At 35.6% G+C, this 26,837-nt stretch overlaps 5 protein-coding genes across 5 annotated transcripts; 2 read left to right on the top strand and 3 right to left on the bottom strand.

Moving 5' to 3' along the window:
- Nucleotides 1-126: 126 nt before the first annotated feature.
- LOC18098168 (pentatricopeptide repeat-containing protein At2g03880, mitochondrial) lies at nucleotides 127-2,797 on the bottom strand. The gene has a single exon (XM_024600231.2). The coding sequence runs from the start codon at nucleotides 2,720-2,722 to the stop codon at nucleotides 788-790; it is 1,935 nt and encodes a 644-aa protein (XP_024455999.1). The 5' UTR covers nucleotides 2,723-2,797; the 3' UTR covers nucleotides 127-787.
- A 2,169-nt stretch (nucleotides 2,798-4,966) lies between these two features.
- Nucleotides 4,967-8,041, bottom strand: LOC18098167 (probable galactinol--sucrose galactosyltransferase 5). Its single transcript, XM_006384803.3, has 4 exons — nucleotides 6,824-8,041; nucleotides 6,523-6,700; nucleotides 5,926-6,293; nucleotides 4,967-5,767 (listed from the first exon to the last, which is right to left on the bottom strand). The coding sequence occupies exons 1-4, from the start codon at nucleotides 8,039-8,041 to the stop codon at nucleotides 5,204-5,206; spliced, it is 2,328 nt and encodes a 775-aa protein (XP_006384865.2). The 3' UTR covers nucleotides 4,967-5,203.
- Nucleotides 8,042-11,240: 3,199 nt separating this feature from the next.
- LOC18098165 (damage-control phosphatase At2g17340) lies at nucleotides 11,241-15,274 on the top strand. Its single transcript, XM_006384801.3, has 12 exons — nucleotides 11,241-11,481; nucleotides 11,572-11,637; nucleotides 11,734-11,800; nucleotides 11,903-11,971; nucleotides 12,200-12,340; nucleotides 12,848-12,976; nucleotides 13,098-13,184; nucleotides 13,606-13,680; nucleotides 13,755-13,832; nucleotides 13,956-14,033; nucleotides 14,886-14,948; nucleotides 15,036-15,274. The coding sequence occupies exons 1-12, from the start codon at nucleotides 11,312-11,314 to the stop codon at nucleotides 15,114-15,116; spliced, it is 1,104 nt and encodes a 367-aa protein (XP_006384863.1). The 5' UTR covers nucleotides 11,241-11,311; the 3' UTR covers nucleotides 15,117-15,274.
- A 180-nt stretch (nucleotides 15,275-15,454) lies between these two features.
- Nucleotides 15,455-16,980, bottom strand: LOC18098164 (cysteine protease XCP1). The gene is made up of 3 exons (XM_006384800.3): nucleotides 16,128-16,980; nucleotides 15,898-16,038; nucleotides 15,455-15,782 (listed from the first exon to the last, which is right to left on the bottom strand). Exons 1-3 carry the CDS (start codon nucleotides 16,818-16,820, stop codon nucleotides 15,567-15,569), a joined length of 1,050 nt encoding a protein of 349 aa, XP_006384862.2. The 5' UTR covers nucleotides 16,821-16,980; the 3' UTR covers nucleotides 15,455-15,566.
- Nucleotides 16,981-21,503: 4,523 nt separating this feature from the next.
- Nucleotides 21,504-23,089, top strand: LOC18098163 (uncharacterized). The gene has a single exon (XM_006384799.3). It carries the CDS (start codon nucleotides 22,059-22,061, stop codon nucleotides 22,527-22,529), a length of 471 nt encoding a protein of 156 aa, XP_006384861.1. The 5' UTR covers nucleotides 21,504-22,058; the 3' UTR covers nucleotides 22,530-23,089.
- The last annotated feature ends 3,748 nt before the right edge of the window (nucleotides 23,090-26,837 follow it).

Below are 26,837 nucleotides of genomic sequence, written 5' to 3'. Positions count from 1 at the left end.
CCAGCTGAATGTCTAATTAGCTTTACGTGTGTGTGTGTAGGCTATAAAACAATTATTCTATACATTTGACGGGGAAAAAAAAATACAAGTTATTGCATGCGTGCGTTGAAGAGGCTAGAGAAAATATTGAAGTAAGTGTCACTCTTTGTTTTGTTTTTCGCTTATAGTCTTTAATTACAAGAACAGTGCAAGGAAGGCCGGAAAAGCACGAGCCTACTACATAGCAGTTGATAATATGAATTCCGTGAAGAACAATTTTTTTCAGCAGCGGTCATAATCCCGAGGATGGCATGCAGTTGGAGGATATTCATCAAAGTCATCCATCCCGCTTGATTTCGGTTTGCTTACTAATAGATCGATTGATGTATAGAGGTAAGTGACAATTTATTTGGTCAATCAGTTCATCCGTGGACCATTCATCATTTCTTTGAGGGCTTTGAGCTTTGATGTGCCATCGTAGCATTCGTAGCTATAGATACACCGAGTCTGGGAAACAATGTAATGCTACGATGAAGTCATTGGAATGGAACAACTTTCCTGATATTTTTGACTTGGTTTTTCAAATCAGTTCGAGTGATCACACATTCTGTAATGGAATCTTTTTCATTGAAACGGTTTTTCAGTGCCGGTGTACCACCCATTGTTTCCGGCAAGTTGGAGGCAGCATTTATTGAATGATCAGATTAATCCAATCAGGCAGTTGAATTGTTTTACTGCGTCTTCTCTCCTTTCCCCACTCTCTAGATGCTAAGCAGATACAAACCACAAGGGCGAACTTGATCTCCTGTCACCAAAAATCTCCACAAGAACAAAGCCCGTCTTGGAAATGATGGTATCGAACGGGATCTCTGATAACAATAATCCGCTGCTCCATCTTTGCTAGAAGTTTTGTAAAGAGATGACAGTCTCCACAAATCCTCAGATTTTTTCTGATTCTTATAGTTTGACCCCTGGGCAAACTCATCAAACCAAATACAATTGCCAGTTTCTCACTGTGGTATCTTAGGGAGTCTTGCATTTGCTCCCCCTCCAGATCTTGCAAGACAAAATTGGTGTCAGGAACATAGCCGACTCCCATGAGTTTATAAATTAACTGGTTCAGCTGAATGTTGATTTCACGGATTTGTGGATGTGATCTATCTCCTAAAATGAAAGCATGAATCTGCTTACTCACTTCAATCCAGCTACATCCTGGTTCTTTCTTGATTCCTCTGTTAGTCATGGTTCTCCTAACTTCTGCAACATCATTCCACCTTTGAGTATTTGCATAAATGTTGGATAACAATACATAGGTTCCAGCATCCTGGGGATCCAATCTTAGAATTTGTTTGGCAGCATGAATAGCTACATCCACATTCCGGTGGACCCTGCATGCATTAAGCAAAGCCCTCCATGTAACAGCGTCTGGTTCACATTCCATTTCATTTATCAAGTCAACAGCTTCACTGAGCCGTCCAGCTCTTCCAAGAAGGTCAATCATGCATCCGTAGTGTTCTCTTCCCGGATCAATCCCAAACAGCTCTTTCATTGAATGGAAATAGTACAGGCCTTCTTCCACAAGACCAGCATGGCTGCAAGCAAAAAGAACACCAACAATAGTTACGTAGTTTGGTTTTATCCCCAAAACTTTCATCGACTCGAACAACTTCAGGGCCTCTTTGCTGTATCCATTTTGTGCCAAACCAGCAATCATGGTACTCCAGGAGATCACATCCTTCTCTACCATCCGAACAAAAACAGCATTAGCATCTTCCAAACTTCCACACTTGCAATACATATCCAAAAGAGCATTATTCAAAATCAAATCTTGATCGTACTTCAACACATGAACATGGACTTGCCTCCCCAATTCTAACAATGCTAACCCAGTACAAGCTCTCAAAACACTAGTTAGCGTAGTTTGTTGGGCTAAGAACCCAGCTCTCTTCATTCTCTTAAAAAGCCTCAACGCTTCATCACCATCGCTATTTTGAGCAAACCCTGCAATTATCGAACTCCAAACAACCAAATCCCCAGTCACCATCTCATCAAAAACACGCAGTGCATTCTCCAATTCACCCCATCTGGAATAAACATCAATCAAAGCACTCCTAACAAACACATCAGAGTCTAAACCAATCTTAATTATACAACAATGCAACTGCCTAAGATTAAACAGCCCATCACAGGCTCTCAAAACCGAAGAGTACGTGAACATATTCGGTCGCACACCTTCTCTTAACATCAAAACCAAGAACTCCAACGCCTTATCATTTAATTTAGCAGCAGAATAAGCTGATATCATTGTTGTCCAAGAAACTACATTTCTATCAGGCATTTTGTCAAACACGTCCTGTGCATCGTGTAGAAGACCAAACTTGACATACATGTTGATCAAAATGTTGATTAAAAACGTTTTGGGCACGTGCCCGTTGGAGATGAGGTGGACGTGAATACGTTTGCCATGTTGAATAGCTCGACGGGCCAGGCAGCACTTGATTAGCTCTGAGTAAGTAATACAATCAGCCCGTATACAATGTGTGTGCATGAGTTCCAAGGCTTGCATGGCTCTGGGCAAGTCTCTTTGATAACAAAACTTGGTGAAATCATCGAGTAGGGAAGATGGGAATGCCTTGTTGGAGACATTGAAGGACGCTATGGAGGTGAGAGAAGCAGTTGATGATAGCAAAGACGGTGGCTTTGTTATAAATTTCTTCACCACCTTGCTTGAAATTGTTTTCATAGCGTAGTAGTGTTCAGGTTTAATTCGAAGAAGCAGAAGCGGGCAGGTTTTAAAATTAGTGGGCTTTGAAATGAGAGAATTACAAATTAAGTTCATACACTTTTAATCTTTTTCTTTTTTAATGTCTATCATATTTGTAGTAGTGTTTATTTTTTTAATGTTTTTTATTTAAAAATATATTAAAATAATATATTTTTTTTAATTTTTTAAAATTTATTTTTAACATCAAAATTTTAAAATAAAATAAAAATATTTTAAAAAAAAACCCAACGCAAAGAAAAACAGTTTTAATGTGATGGTAGCATGTACAAATACAGAGAGTCCACTTTTAATTGAATTAATGGCATTTATCTCGTCCCTCTATTCTTGATATTATATTAATATGGCCCCTCTACTTTTTTGAATCAATTAATTAGATCCCTGTACTCCATATATATTTAATTATTTTCTCTTGAATTCTTTTTGTTTTTCAATTTTATTATTTGTTGCTTAAAAAATAAAAAAATAAATATTGCAGCCACTATCCAGTCCACACACACACAAGAGGTTACGGGATTGTAACTGATAAGAAAAATTAGAAGCAGAGGAGGAGAACTGAGACAAATTGGGCAATTAGTATATAAAATTCAAAAAAATTGATGAATTGACATAGTAGTAAAAAGTTTTGGTGAAATAGTATAGTTTTATCATATATTGTATTTGAAATGCGACATGGTCCAATTATGTTATTTCTGACTCAATCAGTTCTGAAAATAACAAGGAAAATCTCAAATTACCAAAACTAGGGGGTCTCAACGAGATTTTTAATATCAAAATATCTGATGGTTCGAGTAGTGAAGTAGTAACTTGTATAAGAAAAACAACTTCTAAAAACTCATGTAAAAATTTGAGCACGATCCAACGATCGGATCAAAAGTTATGACATTTTAAGTTGTTATTCTGATTTAACGCGACCAAACCTTCTTTTAGGTCTAAACCTATCCTACTAGTCCATAAATGCATATGTTTGGCCATGCACATAATATGTATAGAACAAATCCCCATTTAGTCATGGTAAACTCGTAACTAACTGCTCAGAATCATCAATTACCATGTGAATAATAACTTTTTAAGATTTTAATTAGAGTCTATTTTTTAATTTACAAGTTGGACAAAGATAATTTTTACTCATAAAACATATTTTGAAGAAAAACTTCATAAAAATATAATTTTTATGTGAACGGTCGACTGATTAATATAACTGGATCTAACCGGTCAATTGATTAAGATAGAAGATTTGAGTCTAACCATGTCATATTTCAAAAACACAATATTTACTAAATATTACTATTTTAAAGAGCAACAACTATTTTGTTGTTGTGATTTATTATGTGGATCATGACCTTGCTTTTAAATTATTGATGCAGTTGAGTTCATAATAAAGAATCATTTCAACTAAAAAAAAATCTAAATGGTTAAAGTGAAATTTTGAGTTTTTTTTGAGTTTGGAAGCTGCAGAAACCCTCAACTTTAATATGTGACAGTGGATAGGGAGTCCCATGGTTGAAAAGGCAACAATATCTCACCTCATTGCAGAGTGGTGTTTGCTTTTGCAGAAATAAGAACACTCATGTTTTACTTCTGTGCAACATTTCAGGTCTATAAAAGACTCCAGACTTCATCTAATCTTCCTAAAACCATTGGTCAAGGTGTTGTCAGTAGCAGTTTTAGGTGGACAGCCCTGGGAGGAAAAACAATCTTCGCCTCATTATGGAAATATATAGACATCAATTCAATATTTAGAGATATCATGTGATTTATTGTAAGCAAGGCGTTTCTGCTTATTAAGTTAAATCCACTTTTCGCAGATTGATGATTTTATTGCTCTAGATTTTTCCTGAGCTTTCTTAATAAACAATCACAATATCATTGATCTGGTAGTAGATGGAAAGGTAAACTGGATCATAAAGACAAGGATTTGTGTAGCAGATTGGTTCGCTTCCTATGCATTTTAACTAGAGTTTGGGTGCGCCAAGCTCTGGATGATCTGCCTGCAGGATAGCTGTGGGGATGCTCATCCCAGGCTGCATTCTAAATGTTACAGCTTTACTGCGCAAGAGAATGCCAGGAAAAATACTACGCTCGAAGATCAGACCTTGGCTAGAGACAGCGCAGTAGAATGCAGCGTGTAAATTTGCTACCCGAATTGATAGCAATTATTGATGATCCAGAGTGTAGAATCGACAAGTTGTAACAATTATAAGGTGATAAAATTTAGCTGATACAATGAAAAGCATATCAATTCTTAGTTATTATAAACGAGAGAAAAGAAAAAAAGGTCTAATGTACCGGGCCATCAATCTGAGCAGCACCTCCTTGTTTCTTTTTCCCAATTTAGAGGGAGGATAGGATAATAATACGTCCCTTGGAATTCAAACCAATAATAAAATGATGTTTGATGATGATAGCAATCAATTTCCTTCCTAATCAAAACCCTAAACTCTAAAACAAGTACTCAGCCATAGATTGACCAGAAGGAGCAGACCATGGCACTTGAGTGACAACCATGCACTCCTCGTAATCAAATGGGACCTCTCTTCCATCAATTTTGCAAGCAATTGGTTTCTCAGATGCAAAGACCCTCATTTCTCCGGTTCCTGTGACGCCAATTTGGACAGAGCTATTAGCATCGTTGTAGGCCAATGACTGGATAGCACCGCCTGTGTTTAGCATGTTCACCAAGCCTATAGGAGCAAACTGGACTAATTTCCCCGCCAAGGCAGTAACTGGGGAGACAGTAATGAGCTCAAAATTGAATGGTTCCAGTGCCATCTCAATGTTATCGTATGGTTTGCAGAGAACCAGCATCTTGGACTGGGAAAAGTACATGGCAAACACCTGTACTCCTTCAATGGAAATTGGGTTCTTGCCACTATTCCATTCAATGTCGTTGGGGTTGGTCTTAGCAGTCACCAGGTGAGAAAATTGGGATGCGCATTTGTTGCGTCTAGTCTCGCGGCACCATCCTCCTCCTTGGCAGTTAAATGCTCCGATGACTCCAGTGAACTGTCGTAATTCCCAGTCATAAAATTGGCAAAGTCAGCAAAACAGTTCGACATGAAATGAAATCCAAAGTCTAGCTGCTGCATATATAGGCACAAGATAATCTCTTTTTTAACATGGGGCACAGTAAGAATATTTCAGTACCAAAAATTGCTGCTTACCTTGTTGAGGTTCCAGATTTTAAGCATGGTATTGCCATCATGCAGAGGGTCCTCAAACAGGCAATCCTTGGTTGGGAGTGCGTAGTACTCACACCGGAGAATTGTACCATCTGGCAACACTAGCCTCCTGAGCAAGGGGAAGTTGTGCTTCCCAACGGTGTCACTGACATAAATTGGGCCACCAGAAATTGCCCTGGAAGCAGCGTGGAACTCAGCACAAGGATGAGTAGACTGGAACATGTCCCAGTCAGGGCGAATGAAGTTGCCCATCCACAAGCTATTGTAAGCACAGTGCACCATATGACATCCTTGGAGCCAAAATGTGCCATTAGGATCACCAGATGGATCGGTGCACCAGAAATCATCACCTGTTGCAACAATATAATAGGGTATATATATAAATGAACTAGATATCATAAAAAAAAAAAAAAGATTAACCAGCAGTCATAAGATGTTTATTAGCTAGCAGCATATCAAGCTGCTGTCTAACCAGATTACTAAAACTTCTACCAACGAAACAGGTAGTAGTTAAATCTCATTGTAACTTCACAGATTTTTTAGCAACAAATCGATCCATAGGAAGTTGAAGCGACATACCAACACGACCAAGAGAGATGGCCTCTGTACCAAGGAACATGAAGTCGTTGCAGTGTTCCATGCTGGCGATCACACCATTTCCATTGAAATGCTTCCTCACCGAGGCTGTCAAGGCCTTATAATATGCCTTCGCTAGCTCAACTCTGCCTCCGTAGTTTTCACTCAACATTTCCAGCAACTGCACATTATTCAGAGAAATATATTTATATGATCAACTGGACATCAATTAATAGGGCTTGTACTTCGTATATTAAGAAATCATAAATCTAAAAATAGATTAAATATTTGCGTACAAACTCACATGGATGACGTCCACCTTAACACCATCAATCCCAACATTCTCCAAGTGGGAATGAAGCCCCTCGTACATCTGGTTAACTATCTCCGGCGGCACCAGCCCTATGTCATTGTTGACGATCTTATCAACGGCAAGGTCCTCCATCGTCATCTCCAATCCTGGAGACAGTTTTGGCTTCACAATCTCAGTTTCAGGCAAGCCAGGCACGTTAGGCCTCAGACCACCCCAGTACCCACATAGTGCATGCCACACATAAACATAGTCCACAGACTTAAATTCCTCCTTGAGGTCCTTTATAAAGGCTCCCATGCCTTTATTATCGTTGGCACCAATAGCCAAACTCTTGGGACTCACATAGTCCCTGAACTTGTAATTCTCCTGGAACTTCAATAGTCTGCATGGCATCTGCTCACCAGCAACAGCAGCGTTCATGCCTTCTTTTGTGATCGGGTCCTCATCATGACTAATAGATTGCCAACCATCATCAATCAACACAAGACCAGGTGGGCAACCACCTTCAACCAGACCCTTTACACCTTCCCAGACACCTTGAGGGTGCACAGTAAGATAAAAGGCATCCCAGGTACACCAACCAAATTTGTCGACAATACCTGGAGGAGTTTTCTCCTCCAAAAGCCTAAAAGTATCCAAATGCTTCCTCGCCACCTTTATGGCCTCCTTCACCAAATTGTAAGGATCATCACCAACATGCACATAAAGAACACTTCCGAATTCGGCACCAGAAACTTTTGTGGAACCACTTTCCACACAAATATCAATGTTGTCGTTGTTGCCGGGCTGGAGAGAGGCCCGGAAAGGCCCCTCAATAAGAGGAAGGAGGAGGACGTAGGGTCGTCCCGAGTCAGACTTATCAAGCATGACCATCTGAGTCTCATGTTCAAGGTCTCTGCCATTGGAGCCAACCCAGTGAGTTGTCCACCAGACCTTAAACCTGAATATGCTCATAAACCTTATGCTTTTCAGTTTCCCAATAGGGACAACATGCCTGTCTGCGGGTTCTTTCGATTCGAACCCAACAAAGAATCCGGCAATGGGGGAATAGGGAGAGGAAGTGATGGTGATGTTATCAGGGACATCAGAGAGAAAGATTTGGCCATTGGCAGTGAAGTTTGATCCCTCAAGAGAGATCAAAGACGGGTTAATGCCACCAACCATCCCTGAATCACCAGTGTTATCCCTGCTATTTCCTGGAGGCGACATGGTTGAGCACAAAAGAAAAAAAACGAGAAGATGGGTTCTGCCTAGCTTTAAAAGAGAACAAAGAGAAAATTGGAGAAAAAAACTAGGGTTGTTGGAGTGTTTATGATGAGAGGAAAAAGGCTGAAGTGTGCTTGTATATATACAGAAGAATGGGAGACTGAAAAGGTAAGTGCAATATTGAAGGAGATTCTGTGTGATTCTGACAGCAAGTAATTTACGTAGTTAATTTTTGCGTTTTAATGGAAACCTTGAACTTGCCTTTATTATTGTTTAAGCTCCACAGAAATGGTAAGTTCTTTATTATTAATTTGTGCAGGATTTGGGGGGATACATTAAATGCAGATATACAAGACAGGATTATGACTATGAAGGAGACAAAGGGGAGACGCAGAGATATTTCAAAAGCAAACATGTCAAAGGAGAAGGGAAGAATGCAAACTTGCTATAATTAGCAATGAACGAAAAACGATACATGCATGGTGATGGCCAAGCTGAGCCACGCTCTCTCTAACACCCTCTTCAAGATCATAGGCATTACTCATCAGTTATCATCTCGATCCCCAACCTGAATTCACGCAGAAAATTCACATGTCTACCACCAGAGATGGCCCTCAATTTGCTCTGTGGTTGCCTTTTCTCTCCATGTAGCCGCCACATTGCCTGTAATCTTCTCATTTAACCTTATCCTAAAACATCCGGCATTGTGCATGATGCTCACTCCCATTGTAGAAAACAACAATGAAAGACAATGTACAATAAGTCAACTTAAAACCTTATCTGAGCAACAACAATGAAATGATTACAGTTATACTATCAACTGGCTAAAGCATTGATCTCCTGCCCCCCTGCCGGTGGGGTGGCAATGAATGAGACAGTTGTCCGAGACATAACTTCCCTGAATAGCAAGTTCTTTCACATAGCTCTTAATTTGTCGAATGCTAGAATTTCAAAGGTACTAAAATATGATTTCTGCACCAGCAAACAGTCCCAAAACTAAGCTCCAATGTCTTCATCTCTCAATCTCTTATAGGTACCGGTGATGAATGCATATCTATTGGACAAGGAAATTCTCAGGTCACCATCACAAGAATCAGATGTGGACCTGGTCTATGAATCAGGTACTACTGAGTTTTCATCTAGTTGGAGTACTGGTATAAATGTATACCACCTGTGTAATTTCTTAGAGGTAACTAATATATTGGGTAAATGTTCCTTGGTCTAATAGTGTTGGAAGCTTGGAAAGATACGCGACCAATCCAATAATCATTGATCAGTCATATTGTCCATTCACTTCTTGCATCCTTACCGTCAGTATTTACCCTTCTCCGAGGACAGCCCAATAATAGTTGGCAGCCTGATTCTTGAACGCAGCAAAGAAAACGAACGGAAAAATTGGACACTGATGGAAGTTGCATTGACTACGGGCTTGTGCAGGGACTATCTAAGGTGAAGCTGAAGTGATATATATTTCAAGAAGCTAGATAAGAGGGACATCATCATCTGCTGTAGCAGTACCAGTAGCAGCAGAATACCTTGAAGACATTCACTTGGAGTTGTCATCAAGTGAGAAACAAGATACTTCATCAGGTAAAAATGTTAGAGCTAGATACATTTTGGCACACAAATCCCACCATCATGTGCCTAGTGGTTAAAGAGAAAAGAAACAGAAACCATGTCTTAGGTGGTGGTTGTTGTTTTTGAGGAGTTGTTACGCTCCCTGCCTATTCAACTCAATGAATGATTTGTTTGATTGTGATTGATCATGGCATTAACAATATGAAAATGTTGGAGATGTTTGCTCTCTGGCTCTCAAGTGTGAGAGAGAGATAGGCAGACGGTGCAGCAGTGCAGAACTGCCAGAGCAGACATTTTTTGGGCTTTCAAGTCAAGGCATCAAAGGAAGGGCAAAAATGAAAGTGAAGATAACCCAGAGTCACAAAGAAAATAAAATAAAAATTATGGGTAAATAATGAAAATACTAGGTAGTAGTGGTATTACTATTAAGTATTTAATATATTGCATTTCCAACCCCATTTTTTTTTTTATTATTATTTGTGAAATAAAGGGCATGGAGTAAAGTATCCGGAGAAGCAATATATAAAAAAGTATGTCGGCAATTAGCATATGTATATAAAATGAATTAACATAGTAGTAGAAAGCTATGGTGAAATAGATTTTTTTTTAATTCGTGATTCTAAACTATAATATTTAATTAAATATTATTTTTTTTAAATCATAATATCAATTAAATATCATGGTTAGAAATTATGATAAAATTTTAATTAATATAGCGGTTTACAACCGCAACATCAATTAAATTCAGGACTAATTGGTCAATGAGTTTGTAATGACCAATTAAATTGGTCGATCGAGTTAAGATTTTTTTAAATCTAAAGATTCGACAGTTGGAATAACGATTTCATAACTACTCTAAAGAAAATGACCTCTAGAAATTTCATGTAAAAATCTAAGTGCTGTCCAATAGTCAGATAAAAAGCTATGGTTATTTTGAGTCATGTTTCTAATCTTGCGTGACCAAACCCTCTTTTGAATCTAGAGTTGTTCTCATTAGTCTATAAATGCATTTGCTAGATTATTTACATAATCTATTTGAGATATATCCTCATCTAATTATGACAAATCCATACTTAACGGCTTAGAATCACTTGTTATCATATACTCGACAATATCATCAACACTAAAAAATAGAGAACAATTATTGTGTGAACAGTAACTTTTTAAGATTTTAATAGTAATCTGGTTTTGAATCTACAAGTTGGATAAAGATATATATTTTAAAATATTTGACTTATAAAATATATTTGAAAAAACAAATTCATAAAATTATAGTTTTTACGTGAAATATTTGACCAGTTCATGTAACTAGATTAACCAGCTGACTGATTATATTAGAAAATTAATAATAAAACTAGAAGTTAAGTTGTTGAGCTTTATAAACACGACTAATATTTTACCTTGTTTAATAATATATAAGTAAATATTATGATTTATAAATATAACAATATAAAAATATTTTATTTCACTGTTTTTTTTTTATTAAATTAGCTTGCCATGTTTAATAATAGTAATATTTAGTAAATTTCATGATTTATAAATAGAACAAATGTACTATTTCACTACTTAAAAAAAAAAAACTATGTTATTCATCCGAAACTTTTAACATGTGATAATATTTTTTATAAATCCGAAAAAAAGGAAGAGGAGAAGAGGAGAAAAAAGGATTACAGAGAGAGGAGAGCTCTGAAAGCGATGGAGAGCGAAACGGAGATGGTAGCTTTTCCGTTGCTATTGACGCCGATCGAAACAAATTACAGAGCATGCACCATTCCTTACCGCTTCCCATCAGACAATCCTAAGAAAGCAACCCCAACAGAGCTCCAGTGGATTAACGTCTTTCTCAACTCCATTGCCTCCTTCAAGTAATTCTTTTCTTTCCATTCCCTTTCTCTTAATTAGTATAATATTTATATTCCGGCTCAAATCTCTTTCTTCTTTATAATGGAGTGCAGGAAACGTGCTGAAACTGATTCCACTGTTCCTGATGCTCCTCTTAGAGCTGAGAAATTTGCTCAGAGGTAGCCTTCTCCCTCTTTTTTGTACTCTTTCTTCTTCTTCTTCTTCTCATTTATTTTTGTTTGCTAATGTGAGCTTTAAAATAAATAAATAATAAGGTATGGTGATATACTGGAGGACTTCAAGAAAGATCCAGAAAGCCATGGCGGCCCTCCTGATGGCATTGTGATTCCCCTAAACTTCCTCTTCTTCTATACATTTCCCTTTTCTTTTCTTTTTTTAATTTTAGAATTATCATAGTAATTGTTTTCTCTTTCTGCCTGGTAGCTTCTCTGCAGACTGCGGGAGCTAATCCTTCGAGAGTTGGGATTCATAGACATATTCAAGAAAGTCAAGGTCAGTCACTCCCCTTCATTTCTTTTTTGCTACTCCAAAATCCTGTCGTTTTACTTCCAAAACACCTGAATTCTAACGTATCTCCTTCCCTCGATAACAGCTGACTTAAGGGTTTTTTTTTTCCTTTCATGTTTCTGAGTGTGTTGGGGCGGCTGATTGTTTTTTCTTGCAAATTGCAACCTTTTGCTTGTACACTTGAAAAAGACACTGCTTTTGTTGATGTGACAGGATGAAGAGAATGCAAAGGCTATATCTTTATTTAAGAATGTAGTTCAGCTTAATGATGCTATTGTAGATGAGCCCAAGCGCCTAGAAAATCTTGTCAGAGGAATATTTGCTGGGAATATCTTTGACCTTGGTTCCGCAGAGGTTGGTTAAATATTTTCACTTTTATGATTTTTGTAAACCTATTTTTGTTTTTCAACAAGTTGTGCACTCATTATAATGGCAGTTATAAATGAATCTAAATTGCATGGATTCTAGGACTTATTTAATCTCCCACTTTTCTTCCATTTTTGGGATCCTGCATCTTCTCACTTCAATCCCCAAACTTACCGTTAGCATTTGTCATCTACTTGATCCCTTTTGATATAGATCACCCTCTGACTTACTGGTGCATTAATGTTCTCTGCTCATTACTCAACCATCTTTCATTATTTTATTTTATCTGTGCTTGGTTGATGCCATTGCTTTATGAGTATTTCTCCTAGCTATCATTCTCTCTAGCTTCTAGGCAAAGCAGTAGCTTTGTTTCTGTGACAGTTTAGGTACTGCTTAACTTTTATCTCTTCTCTCAGGGATATAGGTGCTGTTTTGGTTGTGCAGTTTGAATAATTCTTGATGGTGTTTATCCTTTTTTTCTTCTGTTTCATGTAGCTCGCTGAGGTTTTCTCAAGGGATGGAATGTCCTTTTTGGCTAGTAGTCAAAATCTTGTCCCTCGACCCTGGGTCATTGATGACTTGGACACCTTTAAAGTGAAATGGAGCAAGAAAACATGGAAAAAGGTAGGTTACAAGACTGATTTCTTAGACTAGTTGCATCCTCTAATTACATCTATACAAAATATTGATGATTGCATTTGTACTGGAATAAAAATCTTACTGACTTCCTCTTTGCTCATGACAGGTTGTCATTTTTGTTGATAATTCTGGTGCAGATATAGTTTTGGGTATTTTGCCCTTTGCAAGAGAGCTACTGCGATGTGGATCTCAGGTTTGCTTTTACATTTAAGTTTCCATCTGCAACACATTTATTTTTTATATCAAAAGCCCGAAGTTTGTTTCAAATTTGTGAAGTCAGGTTATTCAGTTCCAAATTTTAAAGAATCGATTGATGGCGTCAATTTAACACAATAACTAGTTTATCAATACTTTGCTGGTATTCAATAGAATCACTGACTAATAGTATTTTGATTTTGAAACTGATCGTGTGGTTTTGAACCCTCGTTTTCTTTTCATATTTTATACTGAAGTCTTCAAATTTGAGGCTTTCTTCGTTAAATTAATTTGTGCTAAAATATTATGATGGGTGCTGGAAATAATTTATTAATTTTAAAGTATGATACAGGATGGCTATAATGGATACTATTTAAATGCTTTCTTTCTGAGCATATCTGTGTTCTCTCTATCTGCAGGTTGTGTTGGCTGCCAATGACATGCCTTCTATCAATGACGTCACTTACACTGAACTGATAGAGATTATAGCAAAGGTGATAGAAAGAACTTGTAGAGGTATGATATGTTGAATTCTTGGTTTTGTCTGACTTAAGATCCAATTTTCCAGTTGAAAGATGAAAATGGACAGCTCATGGGTGTTGATATGTCAAATCTTCTGGTAGCCAATTCTGGAAATGATTTGCCGGTAAAAAATTAAAGTGATATATTGTTTACTTGTATTTCACGTTGAACACGTCTTTTTTTGTTCTTCCTGAAGGGCATCTTTGGCTGCATAGTTATAGCCCTTTAATTTTTCCATTACTTGCAGGTTATTGATCTAACAAGAGTATCCCAAGTGCTAGCCTATCTAGCAAGTGATGCAGACCTAGTAATATTGGAAGGAATGGTAAGTTCTTTCTAAAATAATAGTGTGTAAAGAAACAATGTCAAGTGGCCAACTGGATGTAGATGAATGATTAGGTATAGTGACCTTGTACTTTTGCATAACTAGCTTTCATCAATTGTTCAGGGGGGCGGGGGGGTTGACACAGTGTATAGCAAAGATAAAACCTAGAGTTCTCAAGCTCTAAGGTTACAGACTAAACGATAGAGAAATCTAAAGAAAATTCTCCAGTATTTTTATTAAATCTGAATATTAATCTTGATCTCCATAAAATAAACTAGACATCCTTATTCATATCAGTACTAAAATCCTTTATAGGAAAGGAGTCCTAATTAAAACTTATCTAATTAATAGAATTCATCTGGCATTAAGATTCTTAAATAGTAAAACACTAATTAAATTAAAAGTCTTAAGCTAAGTAGGAAACAAATAATTAAAATCCAAAATTAACTAGGAAAATAATTAAAACAAGAAAATAATAACTTCAGGTTTTATATCAAATGTTTTGGGTTTCTTTGTGGATTTTTTTTAGGCTTGGCCTTGTCAATCTGATCCATAAACTCCTGGGATAATTGTTTTACATCAAAGAGAGAGAGGGACTTGAGCGACATGTGTCCTAAAAATGGATAAAGATGGAGTTTGATAATTATTTCTAGTCCAGGAATGATAAAAGTGGGGTGTGTTTCTAGTGTTGTTGAATATGTTGACTGACAAAGAACAACGAAAAGCAAAGAAAGCCCCCATTAAGACAGCTGCACTAGCATATTCTAATCCATTGGTACAAGTGAATCCAATACTTCAAAGAAATGCATGAATCTCCGATATATGGTGTGTAACGTTTGCTGCTTTTTGCAGGGTCGTGGGATTGAGACAAATCTTTATGCTCAGTTTAAATGCGACTCTCTCAAGATTGGGATGGTAATTATCTGAAATTTATTTATTTATTTTTTGAGGATGTTAACGTGCATTGGTCATCTGTCCAATTTTTTGTTTCTTTTTAAACAGGTGAAACATCCAGAGGTTGCTCAGTTCCTTGGAGGACGGCTTTATGATTGTGTTTTCAAGTATAGTGAAGCTGTGAGTTAAAAGTTTTGATTCTTGTCTGTACTACCAACCCACTTTCATCTGAGCCAACCATTCAATATGCATGTATTTTAGGCCTCATCGCCTAGCTAGAACATATTCAGGAACTATAAAATTCAGTTCTTTCAATTAATAAAGAAGCATAAAACTGATTACATGCATTTTTTTTTTCCATTTTGCTGTGAGACGTGGTATCTTTTGCATTTGAATTTCAGTTGCACAGACATGGCAGCCCTGGTTTCTTCTGTGTTATAAACTGCATGACGAGCAAGAAACACTGGCAACGTTATCCATTAGCATTATTGTAGGGATTTATTCTTAGTTTTCTTCCACACTAAGTATTGTAAGGAATTGTTTCTTGTGAACTTTCATCTCGTTTTATTGATGGACATGAGTAAAACAGATCAATATCATCAAATGTCAGGATATGAAAAATTCGGAATCATATTGATGTCACTTCTGTTTGGTGGGATATGAAGCCATTTTGTTGATCCCACAGAGCCCTTCAGGTTTGCCTGTATTTCTCTTCATCCGTAGGTAGCCCCTTTCACCCCACTTGGGTCCCCAGGAATTCTTCACGATGATATAATCTATCCCCGATGATGAACCATATCCTACTGCCGCCACTCCATGATCCAGATCTGTTCCACAAGGTCCGCTGAATACCCCCTGCAAAAACCAAAAGCAGAAGCCCCAATGTGAGCACACCTCGAATGTTTTTCGAAGTTGGGAAGTGAAGATTGAGCAGATAATATAGATGTGAGAGCATGTTCAACTTTCTTACCCCGCTATAGAATTGGAAATCTCTTCCAGAAGCGTCAATAGCAACACTGAGAGGCTGGTGAGCTAGTGCCTTCAAGAGGCTTTGTTCGTCATTTCGTGGAACGTCATGGTAACCACTAATAGTTACTACCTCCATTTCTTCCTGAAGACAGCAAACAAATAGGTATTAAACAAATTCTATTCATTGTATTCAACAATTGGATGCATTGTTTGCGACTCGTCAGCATTTACCCTCTTTTCATCACAAGTGCCTTCCTCCATGAGATATGGGTAGTCTTCCTCTTTGTGGAGTCCACCGTTGTTGACTATGAACTCGAAAGCATAATCCATGAGGCCCCCATTACAGCCATTGTTGAAACTTGTGTCGCAGTCGATCAGCTGTTGTTCTGACAATGAAGTTAGATTTCCCGCGACAATCTGGTTTATGCCTTCAACAGCTGCAACCGTTGAGAATGCCCAACAACTGCCACAAGAACCTTGGTTCTTGACTGGAGTAACAGCTCCTTTCTTTCTCCAGTCAATAGATTTGGGCAAGTCCACCACATCTCTGTAACTGAAGTCATCGGAGCTCTTCTTCCTAGGAAACTCGGGATACAATCCTAAGAACTTGCTCTTGAACTCCTCATGGCTCAGGTCTGCAAACTCATTCAACCCAAGCCAGTAGCTAGTAACCTCCTTGTTTCTCTGGTCAATGTGCTTCAAGTTTTCTTTGAACACCTCAAACCTATGCAACTTCTCTTCAAGACTATTGTAAGCTTTTCCATGTCCAGAAATCCATGATTCGAATAGCTCAACAAGTTTGTCAACAGAAGTCAAGTGCTCTGGTGAGTAACCCACGATTGAAAAGTCGTGGGCTAGAACCGAACACACGAAAAGTGACGCAAAGAAGGTAAGAAAAGAAGTCTTCAAAACAGAGAGTGCCATGGAGATTGAGAGATTAGACAGTAAAATGAGAGGTAAGAACAGAGCAGTAGAAGAGATGGATGAGAGATGAGGAAGGGGGCGGGGTAGTTATATATAGCTTTGGTCTCATATGTTAGCTTTCAAGTGAAGGTACTTGAATAAATTTTCAAATCAAACTCAGCCTTTACGATTTGTTCATTATTTGGATTGCTTTTGCTCCAAGCATTTTCATTTTTCTTACAATGGAGACTAGAAGCTCAGTTATTTCGATTTCTAAATGAGAGACAAGAGAACCATAATTGTATAAACCAACATGAGAGACATGCGTTGATCTTTTCTTCTTGAAGAAAAGAGCATTGCATTAATGATAATCGCTCAAAAACACTTGCCGCAATACAAAAACTATCATAATACCAAACACATTCAAAATGCTTTTCGAATTGTTTTTTAATTAAAAATATATTAAATTGATACTTTTTAAGATTTTTTTATGGTTTTAATGTATTGATATCAAAAATAAAAAAATATATTATGAAAAGAACATAGTTTTAATGTATTTTTAATAAAAAAAACTTCTGAAACACTCTTTGCACCGTATTACTAAAAACGCTCTAAGGCTATGTTTGTTTTTGTAGTATGATGTGATGCGATCTATATTTTGTTTCTATTACATTGAAATACACTATAATTTTAGATAAATATCATAAAAAAACTATTTTTTAAAATCTTGATTAAAAAAAACTATGATTTATAATTTTATTTTTTTCAAACCGCAAAGGTCACCGTAATACATAAAAATAGACTCCAACATAGCATTAATCATTTAGCTTCATGGTGAAAATATGTTGTTGAGATCATTGATTTCATTCAACAAACAAATGATATTGTGCTCAATAACTAAAATATAAATTCATCAGTTGATAGCCGTTGGATTTAGGCTATGTTTGGGAACGCGGCTGCGGCTGCGTTCCCAAAAATTTTGAAATTTTTTTTTTTTTACTAAAATTTAATATGGTTTGTATGTTTTGGATCGTTTTGATGTGCTGATGTTAAAAATAATTTTTAAAAAATGAAAAAACATCATTGACATGCATTTTGACACGAAAAATTATTTAAAAAGCACTCGCAAACACACTATCAAACACGCTCTTACAGAAGAGGAGAGCATAATTGGAATCTTGAAAGACGAAAACGGGCCACTGAAAATTGATGGGGCCCGATTAATTATCAATGAACTCTCCTTTGCTTCGTCACGTCCTATAGGGTTATGGTCTAGCCTGGGTTTTGGGCTGATTTTAAAGGCTCTGTTCCCCGATAATTCTTTGCTGGGCGTTTTGGCCACTACACCAAGAATTTTATATACATACCGCTGTGACTTCCTGAGAAATTTTATAATGTTAAAAATAGCAGCTAGCGGTCTTATATTAATTATTATTTGAGTTTATTTTATAGAAAAATAATATATAAAGATGTTTTTTTATCACTCTTGATAGTCAAATAGAATATCACTAATTACTCTTTAAAACTTATAAAATTTTCTCCTAATATTTTTTTTTTTTTTTTAGTTTAACGTGGGTGTCCGGACCAGCTTGCGCGCACCTCGACTAATCCTACGGGCCCTGAAGTTAACGACCATGTAAGCCTCCAGTGGCCATCATATGAACAACCACAAGGCTCGAATCTGAGACCACAGAGAGAGCAAATCTCTTTTTTTTCCTTTTTAATTGTCTTTATTGTTGTTATTATTATTATTATTATTATTATTTTCACTTTTATAGATATCTTTAGATTTTTTAATTGCATTACTCTAAATTCATGATTTTAGAAACTTGTTTTAATATTGATTGATTTTGAATATTTAAGAGAATAATGATTCCAAAAGTAGAACCTAAAAATAAATTAATTACTTAAAAAACATCTATATATATATATATGCCTTCGATCTCTCATTCAATCAAACCGCACATCAATCAAGTAACTAATTGGATTGAAATTTGCTTTAATTATGACTTTCTTGGAGAAAGGAGGTAGAGGCGGTGTGAAGATACAATGCAATCTATTACTATTTTTCTGGGAGTTTTTTCCCACACTAGCAAAGTGAGCAAACTTATTCCCAAACTATCACAATTAAAAAAGTAATTCATATTCTAGCACAAAAACAATAGTCGCACATGTAGTACATGCACGACCTATAGAGACATGAATTTGTTATATACACATCCATATATTGCACATGTACTATATTCACGACCTAGTGGTTGCGCATGTACTATATACACAATCACTAGTCGTGCATATAGTAAATGCACAACCTATAAGTCACACATTTAGTACATATACAACCACCAGGTTAATTATTTGAAGACAATTTCTTCTTTTATCTTCCTCTCCCCTTACTTCTTTCTTCCCCTGTTTCTCCCTCCTCCCAACACTGCTCTCAACTCAGACCAACTAATCTCTTTCTCCATCATAAAAATACAATCACTCTCCCTTCACCAAAACAGACCTCGCTTTTCTCTCATTTTTAGTCGTTGTTTCTCTCTCTAGACATCCACCCTCAATAAACCACTAGTCTTTTGTCACCGCCACCGCCACCGCCCATAAGAGCCCGTTTAACCAATTTAAAGTATATTCACCCTCCTTTCTATTAATTTGCTATTTTACTTGGCTAATTTGTGAATTTTCTAGCATAAGTGTTTTAGGGTTCGAGTTAGGGTTTTTGTTGATTTTGCCTAATTTAACAATAATTTAAGATTAATTAGATATAAAATTAGTGAAGTAAGTGTATACATCGTCTTGTTTAGTAAGAAAAATTGATGAATTATGTTAGTGTAAGGGTTTTAAGATTTATTTTATGATTTTTGTTAATTATTTTGGTGTTGAGATTAAGTGTTTGTAATTATGAAATCACCTGCTATGAAAATTAGGTGAATTTTTAAAATGATCATTGTTGAATTTGTTCTGATCATAACTGGTTGGCTTGAGTTATAACTGTTGTTTACTTGAAAATATTGCTCTACTTTCAAGTAAATGCAATATTTTACTTTAAAAAAGAAAAGAAAAAGAAAACAGAGGAGAGAGAGGAGAGATTAAAGAAGAGAGAGATCCAGACAGATTTGCAACCGACAGCTGAAATGGTCCCACACTTTGGCCGTCTCTCCACGTTTTCTACTCGCACATTACACCAATATGAGAACGATATGATAAATTGATACCATCTCTTTCCAACTCCCTTCAATTTATCGTGGACTTCACTATTCACCTTGTTTTCTAGAAGAAAAATAAACAAAATAATGAGACAAATGTTTTTCCCTGTGTAACGAGGTTGTGGATATTTTTTAAAGTAATTTTTATTTTAAAATATATTAAAATAATATTTTTTTTATTTTTTTAAATTTATTTTTAAAATTAGTGTATCAAAAAAATCTAAAAATATCAAAAAAATATTAATTTGAAACAAAATAAAAAATAATTTATTTTTAAATTTTTTTATAAATATTTTTGAAACACAAAAACAAATAAAATGTATATTTCATATATATAAGTTATTGATATACAACATTTAGTTAGTTAGTAGTTTTTTTTTGTCATTCGATCCGATGTGCTAACATTGAGTGGATCACGAATTTGAATATTATATTATTTTATCAAATTGAATTTCTATACATAAATCTAGTAAATATCAGGAAAGAAATTAGTTTATTATAATCTTGCTTTTTAAAATATTTTTAAATTTTTCTATTTAAAAATATTAAATTAATATTTTTAAAATAATTTTGATCTATTAATATAAAAAAATATTACTTTCATTTATTTTCAATTAAAATATACTCTGCATTATAATATCAAGTACAAATTAATTTTCTTTCTTAAACTACATCTCAAAGGTTTATATTATTTATACATATATCAATGAAGTGTTGGTCTAACGATTAAGACACTGCTATATTCTTATATGGGTGAGAACACAAGTTCGATCTCCAGAAAGCGTATTTATTGGGAGGGCAGCCACGAACCTCGAACGGAATTAGTCTTATCCCTTAAAACGGTGTGAGGATACCCGGGTAAGAACAAAAAAAAATATTATTTATACATATAATGAGGATATAATTAATACACCAATTAATCTGTTAATTTTGATTTCCATTTTTCATTAAAATCCCATTACTTTTTTATTCATTTCAAGGAACTACACCCTTGCTATTAAAGATGATTATGTAACAAGGAAAACTATGGACTTGCTACAATGAACCTTGATATCATTATTAACTATCACGATTGATCAATATAATATAATTAGTTTCATACACGATCTTTATATTTGTTATAATTAGTTTCTTAAAAAAATAATTCATAAAGAATAAAAGAATCCATATTAAGCGACTCTAAACTGTTTATTTTTGTGATTGAAAAGTGGTTCGGGAAAAACTTATATTTTTTTGTTTTTAAAATATATTTTAAAATTATTTTAATATAATAATATCAAAAATAAATTTTAAAAAATAAAAAATATTTATTTTTATATATTTTTAAATAAAAAATATTTTAAAAAATAATCGCACAACACTATCCAGCAATCACTTCACACATTCAGCCCCCCTTTAACAATCTATCAATCATAATGCAAGAAGTCAATCACCCACCCAACCCAAAGAAGGATATTTTATATTTCTATATATTTCAAACGTGAACAATAATCAAACGATCATCGATCAACACCTAAATTGAGAACTCAAGTAACCCTCTGGCTTTATATGTTCACCAGCAAGAGCTATAGGACGCATTTCTCATGATCCAATAACCAGCAAGAACACAATTTTCCTCCTAATTTAAGATTTGGATGATAAATCAGACAAGTTATCTTACATTAAATTAGACTTTAATTAACAAGAATTAGAGGAATGATGTTTCGGGTTTTTATTTATTTTTTAAATTGTCAACACAGAGTTGTTTTACCATTGACCCACCAGGACATACGGGATCTAGCTAGCTAGAGCAGATGGACCTCACCATGCGCGTCCATTGCCGTATCAGCATGCATCCAACCTATCCTCCCACATAAACGAATAAACCAGCCTGTGTGTAGCTGTTAACACTTGTAATATTTCACCTCTCCCTCCCTTAAATTTTCTTCTCTCCTCTCTTCCACTCTTCCTAGCTAGCTGATTCCTCTCCTTCCTTCACATAAGCACAGCAATAGCATTAGCTACGTACTATCCCATCTCTTTTGATATTCTTCTCTTGTTCATATCTATAAAAATGAGCTCCATCGTCCAGAGCTTTCAAAAGAGAAACCATGGCGCTGCTGCACTCCCGGTCTCACAAACTCATGACTCGAAAGATCGAGGTGCAGCTGCTCTACGTAGAAGAATCTCCTCTCTTTCCCTCAAAATCCAGCCCATCTCTTCACCTGCAACTCAATGGGCATTTCAAAGATCCAAATCTGTTTCAGCCATGGGAGAATATGCTGGCAGTTCCATCAGGAAATGGTGGGGCTGGGGCTGGTCTTGGATCCTTTCAAAGAAGCCACCTTTTGCCCAGGATCTTGAAATGAATGAAGAAGAAACGAGAGTTCTTGGCTGCCACAACAAAGGAAGCTGGAGACATGTGTTCTACAAGGTCAGGTACGAGGTAAGAAAGCTTGTGAGATCTGATGATAAAGTTGGCCTTCCTCAAACTTACAGGTATGATTCTTTCAATTACTCCAAGAATTTCGATTCTGGCCACTGAGAGAAAGTAGTGGCACTGCTACGTACGTACTGTCATCAAATCAAGCTCATGATCACAAGTAAAAGACTACTACTTGGTTATTTGCGATTCTTCAACGTTTGGAGGTGTTAAAAGGAAGCTGATCAAGCTTTGATTAATTTGTTCAATAAGATTAAAATCCAAGAACTCGAGATTCAGATCAAGAATAGGATTCTTTGTGTATGTTCTTTTTTTGGGTTTTGTCTTCTTCTTCTTCTTTTTTTGTCAATGCTTGTCCATGAAGGTTAATTACTGGTGGCTGTAAGTAAGCAATTACATATTTAGTAGATCATTACGAGTATAATCCTGTTCTTAATATATGTGATTCTCCATAAGTTGAGAGCAATAAACTCATTGGATACCCACCTAGCTTGTCATGGCCTGAAGAGGAATCAACGTCCGTTAATTTCAAGCCTGAAGAGCCACCAGTAATGATTGCTCATTGCCAACCAAAAATGATTCTTGTTACTTTATTTTACAAGTCATATTGCAATTAGTGTTGTAAATGAATGCTAATTATTTATTTAATTATTGTTTGCTTATGTTCTTGAAGCTCCATTTGCACCCTTGTGTTACTATATTCATAAATCAAGTCGCGTGTATTGTTGTTCATTGAAAATTAAGAGAAGAAATTAACCAAGAATTATTATTATTTTTTTCCTCTCTCTTTTTGTACAAGCAAGCAGGATTTCGTGCTCTCACGGCACACTTTGGGGCCCAAAACCCAACAAAAAATGATTTGAGTCCACATATGAATCGTTGAGTGACCATGATGTATGAACTCCATATATTATTAATTAATTTATATTTAAGAGTCCAAATGTTCTCTGTAATTTCGAGGATCTCCATTCCCTTTCCTTTCTCAAGGATTACCGATCACAACTATGCCTATAAGTATATGACTACAAGGGTAGGTAGGTAGCTAATGTCCTCGTTCTTTAATTTAACTGGAGAAGAAAGTGATAGGTAATCGAGTAGATCTGGCTATAAACACAAAGCAAGATGAAGAAAGTGTAAAGCGAGGGGGAATATGGACTAAAAAGTGATATGCCAATCATTCGCCAGAGAGGATGATAATCCATTGATGAGATCCATGTGATGCCAGGCTAATGCTAGCGAAGGATATCCATCTCTTCCCTACTTGCTGCTGCACAATCAGCGGCTTGAATTTCTTCTTTGGCATTACTCCACATGACATCCATGAGACAGGAATGGAGATCGAGGGGCCTCCCTACTCTATAGTCTGTGATGGATCTAAATTTGACGTGCCTAAGAAAGTCTTGAAGTTCTAAAAATTCACGATCTCTCATAAGATCTTTAGATCCAGCCTTTTTTTTTGTGTTGTCAGCCAAGAAAAGAGACTTTTTGGACTTAGCTAGTAAAAATGCTGAAGGGAAGAGCGTGAGCTCTAAAAATTCACGATCTCAAATAACATATTTAGAACTAGCTTATTTCTTTTGGGTTAAGCCAAGAAAAAAGCCTAATTTTTTGGGATTTTTTCAGTGAAAATGCTGAAAAGAAGAGCCCAACTTTTCTGAGCTCATGTATATTTTGCATTATATTTTTTTTATTTATATAAAAAAATTTCAAGGACCTATCATATTTATCCTTTATTAAATGCTATAAAAGTAAAATGACATTTTAGTCTCTTCTCTTCATAAAATGACAAAATTTATAAGTTATAAATACCTTATGAATCATTTCAAGCTTCAGATTTAAAATCTTTATTCTCTATTGAATATATATTTTCAGAGTCTATCTCTCTAGGATATTATTAAATTTTTTTCTCTAAAAAAATAATTAAGCATCTAAGAGTCTCAAAATCTACAAAAAAAACAACTTTTTATAGGTACCAACCACAAGTCATCTTGGCTTACCAGACACCAGGTACAAACTACTAGCCACCTTAGCTAGAAAGAAATGATCAGATTGCTAGAACTAAGAGATTAACCAATTATCCAACATATACGCCTTGCTCTTAAGCTACTTGGATTTTTTAGGACACCATCATTGGCGTTGTATATGAGAAACTGAATAAAAAAACCACTTTATTCTTGTTTCTCAAAAGTTATTTTCATGGTTGATGAATCCCTAACGCAATGGTAGTTATACCAGTGACTATATCTACGGTTATGCCAACAACATGCCAGCAGCTAAGCCAGCGGTTACGCTCACGGCTACACTAACGACTACATCCACAATAACACTCGCAGCGACACCACGACTACGTCTATGGCTATGCCTACAACTACACCCACGACAATAAATCAAGGCTATACCCATAATTTTTATAACGACTTGTACATGTCAAAATGTGTCACCAGGACTTGAGGGGATCTGATGATACACAAAAGGATGAGTTTCACCTACTGGACGACCACAACTCTTATTGAAGTATTTTTCCAAGTATGGATTCCTCTATGGTTTCACTTTATCATCCTGAAAATTTTTCCAAGTATGAGTTCCTCCATGGTTTCTCTTTACATACTTATAAATTATTATTTTAAACATGGTGTGTGCCTCTACACATGGGCTCTTCGGTATATTACCTGAGATTTTCACCTATCTTCTTATATGAAGAAAACCCGACGAACTTGTCATGGTAACCGAGTATTTTCCCAAGTCTTTTCATATTAATATCACGAAGACTTGGGTGACTATTAATGAACTTAAATTTAACGGGCCTAAAAAACCCTCCAAAGATAAAAAAAAACTCACGGTCTCAAGCAACGTGCCTGAGTCTAGCACAGCCTCCTTGGACTTAGCTAGGGGAAGAGCCTAGCCCTTAGGCTCAGCCAAGAGAAGAGCGTAGCTACTTTGAGTTTAGTCAAGGTACTAGTCATCTTGATCTACCAGGCACTAGGTACAAACTATCAGCTATACCTTGGTTAAATAAAATAAATTAAATTGCTAAAACCAAAAGTTAACTGATTGTCTAATACATAAATATTATTTCAAAGTTAATTAGAATTTCTAGAACATCATCACCCTGAATAGATCTTGCGCACATACATGTAGCTTCCTCCATCAACTATATATATGAAAGTGTCGGTGCAGCTTTTCTTTTCTTTTCTTTGTTGAAAGCATAGACATATTGGTACAAGATGTATTTTGACCAACGACACAAAAAGGCACCTCACATGAATCCCCATCATTGGGTCATGAAATGGTCACCGACGAATATTGTATTATTATTATTATTATTATTATTATAGTTGAGACATGCAAGTAGTGGTGGTTGAGGTTTTCCTTTCCTTTAACCATGGTACTAGTCGGTGAGGTGAAATTAATAAATATTAGATATTATATACTCTTGATGCTCTCATATTCCCGTCGGTCCATTTCCAAGAGTCTGTTTGGCATTGTGTTTGTAACTGTGTTTCATCAAATTTTAAATATATTTTTTTTTGCCAAAATTGAGTGCGGTTTGTACTTTTTGGATCGTTTTGATGTGCTGATGTCAAAAATAATTTTTAAAAAATGAAAAAACATCATTAGCATGTATTTCAGCACAAAAAGCTATTTGAAAAGCACCCGCAACCACACTGCCAAACACGCTCCAAGTCGGCTCTTCCAGGCATGATTTGGAAATTTTGTACACAAGTACAAAGGGAGATGAAGACAAATCTTGGTTAGCCTTAGCAATCACAATTTATATACTCTTGCTGTTCTCACAATTTATATTGTATGTGTTTATATACAATATAAATAATAAGGATTAATTGTGGAACCAATTTACATGTCTTTTTTTCTTTTATTTGTATAGTAAGAGTTATATTCAAATCAAGATTGTATATTAATATTATATTCCTTGCTCCAACTATCTTAAAAACGCACCTTCCACATTAGCATAATATATTCGTAAGCTGGCTCGGACACCCCGGATTATCAAAAAAAAAAAAAAAAAATTTGTAAATATGAGTCTTAAAGTTTAAATTTAAAAATCAAAGAATTTACATATAATTTATGTAGAGAGGCTAAATTTTATTCCTAAATGATATTAAAAAAAGTTACTTAAAAGACTGAATCCTTTTCTTTTTTAAAAAAATTGGACAGTGTATTAACAATACATTAAAAGAGGTTGTGTTTTTACTGTATCTCACTTGGCATTACACTATTTATTCCAATTGTGTTTTTTCTAAGAGATGGTGTTTTTAATACTATTCATTTTATTAGTGATTTTTTTTTATCTATGTTTTTTTTTTTAAAAAAACATTGTCTTAAATTGTTTTGAGTTAAATTATGTTTTTATTACGTGTTTGGGTTGTCTTTAAACTCGCTAAGTCAATC

This window comes from Populus trichocarpa, chromosome 4, assembly GCF_000002775.5.
Source record: "Populus trichocarpa isolate Nisqually-1 chromosome 4, P.trichocarpa_v4.1, whole genome shotgun sequence".
Lineage (NCBI taxonomy): Eukaryota > Viridiplantae > Streptophyta > Magnoliopsida > Malpighiales > Salicaceae > Populus > Populus trichocarpa.
Note: the sequence above shows the minus strand (reverse complement) of the source record. Positions and strands in the feature narration are given on the sequence as shown.